At 34.1% G+C, this 13133-nt stretch overlaps 1 protein-coding gene across 1 annotated transcript in view; it reads left to right on the plus strand.

Annotated features, from left to right (window-relative positions):
* The window catches only part of LOC149806599 (receptor-type tyrosine-protein phosphatase epsilon-like), a 124069-nt gene that overhangs the window by 62304 nt on the left and 48632 nt on the right, over window positions 1–13133 (plus strand). Inside the window, exons 6-9 of the mRNA XM_089955358.1 lie at window positions 240–377; window positions 2809–2946; window positions 10216–10462; window positions 12289–12449. Of these exons, the coding sequence (XP_089811484.1) occupies window positions 240–377; window positions 2809–2946; window positions 10216–10462; window positions 12289–12449 (684 nt within the window). The remainder of the gene's footprint in view (window positions 1–239; window positions 378–2808; window positions 2947–10215; window positions 10463–12288; window positions 12450–13133) is intronic.

Consider the following 13133-nt stretch of genomic DNA (forward strand, 5'->3'; position numbering starts at 1 on the left):
GTTTGTCATAAAAAAATGAGAAGACTTAAAGAACCGTCACTTATCAGTTGTGTTGTTGAGTTTGATAATTTGCAGGCAGCCATTAGGATGCAAATGAAACATTTAAAAACATTTTGTTTTAGTATCAAGAACATTAAATGTATTCAAGATTGTTTGTGTTGATAGTAGACAGGAACTCAAAAGAATAATTTTGAAATCTATTGCATATGTTATGTGATGACATGTCTTGCCATTATTAGGTTGTGTGGATGGAACTTATGGTGAGGACTGCCATAAGACATGCGGTAAATGTCTTAATCAAGCCATCTGCTCTTACACAGACGGCATCTGCCTGAACGGGTGTGAAGATGGTTACTTTGGAACACAATGCAATAAACGTGAGTCCAATCTTTTTGTCTCTTGTCCCTCTTTTCTTTGATTTCGTTGATGAACAAAAAATTGTATGTTTCAAGAAGGTTAAAGGGATTGAGCATATCTTGTTAATATGAAATTTGAAGTATTTGTAAAGATTGATTCAAATTCTGCTGACTAAACAAATGACTTGTGTACCAGAGCCAAGCAAAGCCATTAATTATCTCCTTTGACTATTAACTCATAGGGCATATGCTGTTTTAAGCATGGCAGATTTTTGTATGTCTCCAGATAGTAAGAAAGTGAAAGAGAGCAAGAGGGAGAGATTGCCATTGTCCTGTGATCTACTTTCAGGAGAGAATTTCCTATGTGTATATGGTTCACTTTTATGATCAGTGATCTAAAAGAGAGAGAGAGAGAGAGTTTGCCATTGTGTCTATGATATACTTCTAAGAAAGAGAGAGAGAGCTTGCATTTGTGTCTATGATCTACTTCTAAGAAAAAGAGAGAGCTTGCCATTGTGTCTATGATCTACTTCTAAGAAAAAGAGAGAGAGCTTGCCATTGTGTCTATTATCTACTTCTAAGAGAGATTGATTGATCGTTGATATCTTTATTTCCTCTGTGTTGCAATGAGTACAATCAGTCATACAAATACAACGATGAACAATCGAAATCTTAGTGGCTACTTGAGAGAAGAAACTCAGAAGTATTAAACAAAGAATTTAATTGTTGACAAGATTATATGAATGCTGTGCATCCAGTACAGAAGTAAGCAAGAACATTTCTGACGTATATACAAATATTGACAGATGAGCTAGAAGACAGGAGTACAGAAGTTTACATAACATTTTTAAGCATACATTTTAAATATTGAGTAATAGGGGTATAAAACAGAATAGATACCATGATGGTGCCCTGTCAGACATTTCTTGTGTACTTTTTCCACATGGAAGTAACTGTTAATATAATCATTGCCAATAAGAGCTAGTAAGTCTTGGAACATCATTCCCAGAACAGTGTCGACAAAATCAATTTCAGACAATGAATCTAAGTACATGTGAACATGTACTCCAAATTGATCAATGATGTGGCACCAAAACCGATACCGATCTGGTGAGAGAGAGAGAGATTACATTGTGTGTATGATCTTGTCTGAGAGAGAGAGAGAGACAGGGACACAGAGAGAGTGGCATTGTGTTTATGGTCTTCTTCTAAGATAGAGAGAGAGAGAGGGAGAGAGAAATAGCTGTCAGCTAAATGTCATTATCTGTAATTACAAAATGTCAGTCATATAATGTTTTTTTCAGATAAACTTTATATCTCTGCTGTTCCAAATGCTGTAGATTCTGTCACCATTGGGATGGCTGGACAGGCATTATTTATCCATTTATAAAAATCATCAAAGACCTGCAAACAACATAGAGTCAGATATATTGGCAGATTAGGGTCTGTGCTGTTCACATACATCCATCAGTTGAATAAACAGCTTAGACCGAGACCTGCTGATGCTGTGTGTGTTGGCAAATTACAGTCTTCACTGTTTACATGCAATCATCAGTAGATTAAACAGCTTTTAGATTCAGATGTTCTGGTGTATAATATGCTGACACATTAGTGTTTTCACCATTCACTTACATTTATTGGTAGAATAAACAGCTTGGATTCGGATGTACATTTGCATTATGTGTTTTAAATTAGAGTCTTAAGTCTTCATGTAGTCATCAGTAGAATAAATATCGTAGAGGCATGTTCTGATGCATAGTATACTAGCAGGTTACAGTCTTCACTGTTCACATAAAGTCATCAGTAGAATAAACAGCATATAGCCAGATGTGTTGGTCAGAGTAAAATCAGTTGTTAGAATAAATGAGTCAGTGAACAGTCTTCACTGTTCACATATAGTCATCAGTAGAATAAACAGCATATAGCCAGATGTGTTGGTCAGAGTAAAATCAGTTGTTAGAATAAATGAGTCAGTGAACAGTCTTCACTGTTCACATATAGTCATCAGTAGAATAAACAGCATATAGCCAGATGTGTTGGTCAGAGTAAAATCAGTTGTTAGAATACTCCAGATATTACATAAACATTGTATGCTCATACAGTCGGGGAAAAGCATTCTGTACTGTTGGTTGTAAAAGGGTAACATGGGAACAGGTAAAGCAGCCAAGCTGCCAAGTTTTCAAATGAAAGATTCATATACACACTTCAGGTAGAACAGGTATTTTAACCTACTGAGGTCTGCACAATCCACCTCTCTCTCTCTCTACTGACTACTGAGGTCTGCATGATCCACCTCTCACTCTTCTGACTACTGAGGTCTGCATGATCCACCTCTCACTCTTCTGACTACTGAGGTCTGCACAATCCAGTTCTTTCCCTACTGACTACTAAGATATTCTTAAGATCAGTATTATATTATGATAAGTGTCATAAAAATATTAAATTTTTACAGGTTGTCCTAGGGGGACTTATGGTAGGGACTGTGCTTTTGCATGCCCAAACTGCTACAACAGGGGCTTCTGCCACCCAAATACAGGAGTGTGTGAAGGGGGCTGTACTGCAGGATTTACTGGACCAACATGTACACAGGGTAGGTTCAATTACTAAAGGAATACTTGTACTATCTCTCAACAATAGTTATGAATACAAAATAGCATCACTGTTACTAATGGTTCATTAATAATGAAGATTAAATTATTACATAATTGAAATTAAAGACTTGTTATATATTCTGTCTGATCTTTTCCCAGATAATTTTGTCTCAGAGTTTTGATGTAGTGGGAAAGCAAGATACAACAGTCACTTTTCCAGCAGTGGGGGCTGTGGTGTCAACAATTTGTTAAAGGTTTTAGTTATAGTTTTTCATTTGCATACTTTTCCAAAATCCTAATTATCATACTTGGCATGAATCATCATGGAACTGACAACTCATTCAGCAGCAAATGTTATCAAGGTGACAGTAAAAGAAAATTTAAGTTACAGTTTGTTTCAAGTTTTTTCATTTGCTAGTATTTCCTAAACCAGTTGGTATATTTTGGTCATACTGGAAATAAATCATTAGGACACTAAGGCAATTCATTATGGGATATACATACTTGTCAGTCATACCAAAGGGCTAGGTACAGTAAGGCCTTTTTTGGCCCCAAATGTGATAGGTACAATTGAGCCTAGTTTTGGCTCCAAAAGGGGTAGGTACAGTATGCCTGTTTTGGGCCCCAAAAGGGGTATGTATGATATGCCTTTTCTGGCCCCAAAAGGGGTAGTCACAATAGTTATATTCTTGGCCCCAAAAAGGTTAGGTACAGTAGGGCCTATTTCTGGCCTCAGAAGGGGTAAATACAATAGGGCCTATTTTTAGTCCAATTAGGAGTAGGTACAATAGGCCTATTTCTGGACCAAAAAGGATACATACAACAGGGCCTATTTTTGGCTTCAAAGAATTAAAAGATTTTCCAAAAACAAGTTAAACTGAGAATACAATGGTAAAAAAGTTAACAGCATTTGAAAACCTTGAAACTGTAATTGATGTTTTAAAGAGTTTTAAATATGATATCATAAGCATTTGGTTAATATGTCATGCTTGGCTATGACTCGTTTTGGACAGAAATTGGAGCCATTTGCTGAAATTTCACATGGTCCATATGCAAATGCCAATTTCATGTATTTATAGAATATAAAGGTATGCATAATAATAACTTGCCTTAGTTTCTTTTTGGATGTTGCATGTTATGTGAAAAATGATCAAATTTAAGCCCGTTAGCACTTTTTGATAGCTTGCATTTCTATAATGATTAGGCATTAACTGCACCGTGACTAATTTTTCTGCTATAATGAAGACGTACAAAATTTTGACATAAAACAGAGCTATTCTTATGAAATAGCCTGCAACATAGATGAAGAATTTGGTTTAGAAAAGTATATGGGGACAACAGTTGTTGCTGCATGCATTACGATTATGATAAATGTTAATTTAGAATTGACTGCAGCTTATAGCCATGAGTAATCATAAACATTTTTCCTGGTTTATTTGAGTTTAGAAAATTAATTCTGCTCTTCTTAAATAATTCTCATGGTGTGCATTTGTTAAAATATATGTGGTTTCTACAGCCCATGTACTTCAGTGTTTACATTGGTAACAGTATGTCTGTAGTATTGCACTCCCTGCAGTGAAAAGAACAATAATAAATGATAGAAGTCAAACATTTTACAACAAAATTGCATTAATACTTGACTGATGTGAAATAATATTACACAATTTCTGATAGCTAACCCATACACAAGCAGGGTGAGATCAGGTCAAGTATTGGTGTGTGTATTTACTCAAAGTAGGCATAATTCACAATAAACATGCGCAAGAATAAAACAATCATCAAATTTCAAGTGACAAGTGACTGTACATTTGTGTGTGGTTTGGGGCGGGGGGGGGGGGGGGGGCTGATCCAGCCTTGATGAGTTCTCAGTAATATATTGTACTATTTCTTCTGACGCACAATCACAGGATTATAGAGGAGTAATTTCAGCTTGAGATTTGTATTATAAAAAGGACACCATGTCATTCATTTTCTTATTTGAAATAAATTTATCTAGTGATGAATGAAATAACAAAAAATATCCCAGTCAGAAAGAACAATCTAGCCCAGTAACTCAAATGGCCGTACAGTACATGTGTAGTTAAGATTGAACAAGTATGTATATTCTGCCTTGTACTGGGTCATTATGTGATTTGTAAATTGAAAATTTGTTCTTGTTTTTGTTGGGTTTTGTTTTTGAAAAATAAAACGTGGCTGTCAACTGGAATTGAATGGTTTAAACCTAGCAGAATGCTTGTCATGTTAAAGATAAACTGTCATTATTCAAGAGATGACCAGTATGGTGTGCCTCTTGTCAAGTTAGTGCTCAAGTTTGATCAGATTTCTTTGAATAAAGTAAAAGTGTAAACATAGTGCAAAAGAAGTCAGTCAGCCTTCTCTAACTATATATTTCTTTGAGTAAAGTAAAAGTGAAAACACAGTGCAAAAGAAGCTGATCAATTCTTCTCTAAATATACAAAATATAAATACTTTTGTGCATTACTATTTTATTGTACCAATATATTTGATAGAAATTAAGATCAATTGATTCTTGAAATGGTATCTGATTGTAAATCATGCATAATGTACCATCTTTCTACAGGTGGTCATCATTAATTGGCTATTCAAATGTCAATCACTAAAACTTCCGTTGTTAATGACTGCGACATAATTTGAGCTACATGTATTAAGTGCAACACAACAAGTCATTCGTTGGATAGAAATGCACCTTTCTCAAGCTAAAATTGACATCTTCTGATGCTAAAATTTTACAACAGTGTTTACATTTGTCACTGATTTCATCTTGGCTTAACATATACTGAAGCCAAGTCTTTATTAGGGAGAGACCATTTAAGTTTTTAAAGGGTGGGGGATAACTGCTTGAAAATTATTGTCTTATTCTGATTTGTGTTATAAAAAAGAACACTGCCATTCCTTGCTTTACTTGAAACAAACTTATCTTGTGATGCATGAAAAAAAAAGAAATAGTTTAGCAACATATAATTAAATGGCCAGTCCTATCCAGTACACATGCATTAAGAATTGAAATAGTTGATAGTTGTGTGCATGTTTATTCAGTCTTGTAACAGGGCCATTACTGTTTAAGGACTGAACATGTGTTGTTTTCTTTTTTGCTGTTTATATTTTTAAGCAGAAGCTGCTGCTATCTGGAATTTATTTTTCCATACTTTATTGAATTACTTTGCATGCACAAACAACATGATAAATGTACACTGTTCAGGAGAAGCTCCCTTAGGCATCTTGTTAGGTGAACACATAAGTTCTCTAAATTTCTGAAATATTCAAGACTTCTAAGATTAATTTCTATGGTCCATATATATGATCAAAATAAAGATCACTGATTGCTGAAATGGTATTTGATGGTTAATCACCCATGACATATTAGTCTTTCCATGGAGGTTCTTCATTGATTGGCTAGCTGTTCAAATGTAAATCAGTAATGCTAATCAGCTGCTCCATAGTGGAGATGCCATTGGTGTGCTGGCCAAGGCATGGTGATTTGTAAGCATTTTATCACTCCATCGTGGTGCGAAAGTTGAGCAATTAAATCCTCCACCACAAATCATAGGGTTCCACAATTACACGAACTTTACTGTATATGGACATGCAGGCCCAGGACTCATTACTGTGTAAATATTGCTTAGGATATGGACAATACAGGCTCTGTCCTCCAGTGTAAATATTGCTTGGCATATGGACATACAGGCCCTGGCCTCCAGTGTAAATATTGCTTTGCAAATGGACATGCAGACCCTGGCCTCCTTGTTACTGTGTAAATATTGCTTTGCATATGAACATACAGGCTCTGGCCTCCTTGTTACTGTGTAAATATTGCTTAGGATATGGACAATACAGGCTCTAGCCTCCAGTGTAAATATTGCTTGGCATATGGACATACAGGCCTTGGCCTCCAGTGTAAATATTGCTTTGCATATGGACATGCAGGCCTTGGCCTCCTTGTTACTGTGTAAATATTGCTTTGCATATGAACATACAGGCTCTGGCCTCCTTGTTACTGTGTAAATATTGCTTAGGATATGGACATGCAGGCCCTGGCCTCCAATGTAAATATTGCTTTGCATATGGACATGCAGGCCCTGGCCTCAAGTGTAAGTGTTGATTGGTATATAGACACGCAGGCCCTGGCCTCCTGTGTAAGTATTGCTTAGTATATGGAATAGTTGGGTATTGACAGCACACTTATTTTAAAACTCGAGGCTTGCATTGCATTAAAAAAGTATGAAATTCTAGTGTTCATTTTGTTGTGTGAAGATTTGAAACTAAAAGACTTCATTCATTTTTTGAAATGTATATATTCACCTTTAATAGATTTGATGTTTTTTAAAAATCATTTTTAGGTTAGGAAGAAAAATTCTTTATATATAAGTAAAAAGAGTCTTTACAGAAGAATTAAAACATGCCTTAAATAGATTTGATGGGTTTTTTAAATCATTTTTAGGTGAGGAAGAAAAATTATTTATATATAAAGTAAAAAGAGTGTTTACAGAAGAATTAAAACATGTCATAAATATTGTTGGATTTTATCATTTGACATGACTAGAACAATTAAACATGCCTTAAATAGTGTTGGATTTTATAATTTAACATGACTAGAACAATTAAACATGCCTTAAATAGTATTGGATGTTATCATTTAACATGACTAGAAGAATTAAACATGCCTTAAATGATGTTGGATTTTATCATTTGACATGACTAGAAGAATTGAACATGCCTTAAATGATGTTGGATTTTATAATTTAACATGACTAGAACAATTAAACATGCCTTAAATGATGTTGGATTTTATCATTTGACATGACTAGAACAATTAAACATGCCTTAAATGATGTTGGATTTTATAATTTAACATGACTAGAACAATTAAACATGCCTTAAATGATACTGGATTTTATCATTTGACATGACTAGAACAATTAAACATGCCTTAAATGATGTTGGATTTTATCATTTAACATGACTAGAAGAATTAAACATGCCTTAAATGATATTGGATTTTATCATTTGACATGACTAGAACAATTAAACATGCCTTAAATAATGTTGGATTTTATCATTTGACATGACTAGAACAATTAAACATGCCTTAAATAATGTTGGATTTTATCATTTGACATGACTAGAACAATTAAAACATGCCTTAAATAATGTTGGATTTTATCATTTGACATGACTAGAACAATTAAAACATGCCTTAAATAATGTTGGATTTTATAATTTAACATGACTAGAACAATTAAAACATGCCTTAAATAATGTTGGATTTTATCATTTGACATGACTAGAACAATTAAACATGCCTTAAATAATGTTGGATTTTATCATTTGACATGACTAGAACAATTAAAACATGCCTTAAATAATGTTGGATTTTATAATTTAACATGACTAGAACAATTAAAACATGCCTTAAATAATGTTGGATTTTATCATTTGACATGGCTAGAAGAATTAACATGCCTTAAATGATGTTGGATTTTATCATTTGACATCACTAGAACAATTAAACATGCCTTAAATGATGTTGGATTTTATCATTTGACATGACTAGAACAATTAAACATGCCTTAAATGATACTGGATTTTATCATTTGACATGACTAGAACAATTAAACATGCCTTAAATGATGTTGGATTTTATCATTTAACATGACTAGAAGAATTAAACATGCCTTAAATGATACTGGATTTTATCATTTGACATGACTAGAAGAATTAAACATGCCTTAAATGATGTTGGATTTTATCATTTGACATCACTAGAACAATTAAACATGCCTTAAATGATACTGGATTTTATCATTTGACATGACTAGAACAATTAAACATGCCTTAAATGATGTTGGATTTTATCATTTAACATGACAAGAAGAATTAAACATGCCTTAAATGATGTTGGATTTTATCATTTGACATCACTAGAACAATTAAACATGCCTTAAATGATGTTGGATTTTATCATTTGACATGACTAGAACAATTAAACATGCCTTAAATGATACTGGATTTTATCATTTGACATGACTAGAACAATTAAACATGCCTTAAATGATGTTGGATTTTATCATTTGACATCACTAGAACAATTAAACATGCCTTAACCCTTTAGCTACTACAGCTGTTGTGCAGTTTCACTACTGCTGAGTGTTATCATATCAGTTACTGAGACTACTGAGGCTGGTTCCCTGGCTGAATACTAGAGCATCATCAAGGCTGGCTACAGAAACTGACAGTGAAAACATGGTTACATTTATATTTATTATTTCTTTAGTTTTTGCTGGATTTCAGTGAAATAAAAAATAGCTTACCTTGTATAGTGTCTGTTGTTCATGTAATTCCACTTTATATACTCCTACATCCCATCATACAAGAAATCCCAGTCATGTAAAATCTTTTGAATCCCACAAAATAAATCCAATATTTACACCGCGAGGTCATAACACCATTGTGCAAGTGGGACTATGTCCGCCTTGTCATCTGATTAAAAATCACTTGCATCAGGTGTTAAAACGGGACTAATATCAATGTCTGATGTTTTTTCAAAGAATGATCTATTCAACTTTTTGATATCGCTTGCACTGAACCCTTTGAAGTTGCTCATAAGTGAATCAGAATCCATCTTTGTTTATCTCAGCTACAAAATGTTGAGTAAACAGTCCTCTCATTGGTTATGATAATCAAAAATATGTAAACTTCTGCACTTTCAACCAATCAGCGTTTAGTTAACATAGCAGTAATGTCCGCATTGATGCGACGCTGGGGTTTTGAGTACTGCTGAACTGTATGCCTGCTGAACTGTATGCACATAAGTGACACTGGGGTAGTACTAGGCTTATCAACACTGCATATGTGTGTCAGTGGGGTTCAGGACTATTTACAGGTGACGTATAGATGCGGCAGTCGTAGCTAAAGGGTTAAATAGTGTTGGATTTTATCATTTAACATGACTAGAAGAATTAAACATGCCTTAAATAATATTTGATTTTATAATTTAACATGACTTGAAAAATTAAACATGACTGGTGGATTCACAGATTTGAATTTGTTATTACCCCTTTTACATTGTCAGATAATTGATATCAGATAAACAAGACTTGACTGTTCTCGTTTGTGATCTTGAATAATGACTTGATCAATTTACACTGAATAGAAGATTTGATGTTGATATTATTAAAGATAAACATGTCTACCACATATGTTAGAGAGAAAAATAATTGATTTTTTACACTTTTGTTTTACATTTTCAGTCTGTGAACGTGGTTCGTATGGAGAGAACTGCTCACAAACCTGTGGTTTCTGCAAAGAACAACACTCATGTGACACATACACAGGGTACTGTGTTGGGGGCTGTGAAAAGGGTTATGAGGGAACACACTGTAGCCAGATGGAAAAACCCACTGCTACAATAGGGGCATCCTTGATTGGAGGGGCCATTGCTGGTGCTATTGTATCCCTCGTAGTGATTATAATTCTAATTGTTGTGTTTCTGTACAGGTGAGCTGTAGTGGATTAACAGAATTCAGTTATGTAACATGCTATATTTGTTTGTTATTGGTCCATCCTTTATGAATGCTTATAATAGGACCTTGACATCAGATCTAATTTTGCCTTGCTGCATGATTTTGTATTCTTTTGTCTGTTGAGGAGAGATCAGTTTTCTTCATTGTTTGCTGATGTATTTCAAAAAGCTATAGTCGGATAAAAAATTTAGAAGAGAGTCATGTGATTGGTTCTCAAAATAAAATATGGAAAGTGATGAACTGTTTGGCTGTGAAGTAGACTATTCTTGTTATCAGTGATAAGGTGGAAGATTAATCTCACCCATGTGGCAGAGAAATCTTGCTGTTTTGCAAACTTTTCTTATCTCAGTCACTAACATATTCATAACATTGGGCAGCATTTATATAAACAATAGCATGTTGCTCCAAGCTACTCATTGTGCAATACTTCCAACACATGACAATTATAACTGTGTCCTTGAATTTTTTTATTTTATAAGTGCAGCATATATAGCTCGATTCTGCTTAGCTACTTGTTGTTTTCATAAAAGAGTGTAAAGCCTGATGATCTTTATATAAACTGATAGGCAATAATAGGTGCTCCTTAATACTATGTACTGAATCAGCTAACTATATTACAAAAATGCAGGGTTATTTTAATTGAATTGGAAAAAATTGAGTGAGAAAAATAATCTCTCAGTCTTTGTACCAGAACATGGAAATCCACAGTCCGGGGTTACTTTTTCATTCTCCCCTTGAAGTATAGCCTCATGGGGGGACAAATAATATAACCCCTTGACTGAGAATTCCATGTCTCAGTTGCAAACCCCAACATAGATTCTATTAATATCAGCTTGACCCAACCCAATAACAACAGAAATATCATTGAGTAGCATTCAGATGGTGGCAGATTTTATTTGGGATAAGAGCACACCAGCATTTCTGTCTGTTAGACTCTTCCGGTTAGGTAAAAACAGTTCCATGTATTGTCCATGCATCATAAGTTTTGCTTACAAATAGATTGTTGGCTTTGAAGTCAGTATAACTTAGGAATGGTATGCGCAGTAACTGGTAGAAAAAGGTTGTTTTGTCATCAAACAATTCTGGGCATTATTATTCCTGTTTAAATGGTGAAAGTTTATCATTTTTTTTGTGACAAAAATATGGATTAGTGGAAATTTTCAACATTGAGTAAGATAAACATAAAAATTAAATTTGGAGGGGGAGGTTGGGTACAAGAGATACTTTATAATAGACCTTACCACATATCAGTGCATATTCATTAAAGATAAGTGCCTCCCACCCACCCAATGTTTAATTCTGAAATGGCCTTAATTAGATCATTTTTAGAAAAGGTTTAGATATCATTATTTAATTCTTGTATTGACCGAAGGGATAACTTTTAGAGCCAGAAATGCACACTGCAGACATTTCCTCTCTGACTTGCCCATTTTATTGTAAATTGATTATAGTCTTTTCTTTGGAAGAGAGAAATTATTTTCTGAGCTTATAGAACCATAAAGATTTATTTAAAATCCATAGTTATACTGGCCTGCAAGATGTTCTTTTTATAGTGCATTCACCTACAAATCACTCTGTATCAGCTAATGAGATAAAATGTTACTGGAGACATATTTCTAAATATTAGTAAATATTCCCAATTTCCATTTAATGGGTCTGTGATAAGTTGCTTTTTTCTGCTGCAAATCATATTAAGTATCACAGAAATAACATAAGTATAATTTTGTTCTTCATGTACATCTTTGTCTTAAGAAAAACATTCCATTACTGCAGTGAAAGTTTTAACATGAACTTTTTCAGAAGGAGAAGATTCAAGAAAGTGTTGCAGGTGTCCCGTGATCAAAATGGGACTGGAGAGCAGGGCTTTTCACCCTTTACCAACCGACTGAAGGAGATGAAGGAAAACCTTTCGGACACGGGGCATGAGACAGAACGGCTGTTGAAAAAGAGTCCATCCATAGGTTTACCCATACTTCAGAAACATAAAAATTCAGTTATTAATATCTTTACTGCATTAGGAAACTAATACAGTACACAAATTTAATTTTTATGTGGCATTTGCATCATCGTCATCAACTATAGCCATCCTCAGGTCTATCAAGGCACTGAAAAATATATTTGTATAATAAACCTCTCAGTTATAGTCAGCTGTCTTTTCTGTGGAACAAAAGGAATCTTATTCAAATGTATGTCTGGTACAGACTCTGGAAACCTCCCAGATTTATATAGAAATCATTTGGTAATTACCATATACTGCAAATAATGATAATGTACATGTAAAAATGTGCACAATAATAAAAGTATGGAGCTTCAGTGACACAGATTCAAGTAAAGCTCAGTAAGTTGTATGGCCATTTACCCACCACCTGGGCTACCATGAGTGTAAACTTTTGTTAAAATTGTCCTTTTTTTAAAACCTTTTTTGCACAGTATACACCAACATAAAATATACTATTATCATACTGTAGACTAAAGTGAAGTTCACCCAGGAATGTCATATGGGTAAACAATTATTGCTGATGAAATAGTTTATTTTCAGTTGCACCCATTTATCAGTCAGAGAAAGTTCATTTAATATTCCTGTGAGGCTAATTGTAAATGATTAGCATTTGCAAATTTGACCATATGTTCAGGGTTTGAATTTC

Source organism: Sinohyriopsis cumingii, chromosome 1 (assembly GCF_028554795.1).
Source record: "Sinohyriopsis cumingii isolate HCF-2022 chromosome 1, ASM2855479v2, whole genome shotgun sequence".
In the NCBI taxonomy this organism is placed as follows: Eukaryota; Metazoa; Mollusca; class Bivalvia; order Unionida; family Unionidae; genus Sinohyriopsis; species Sinohyriopsis cumingii.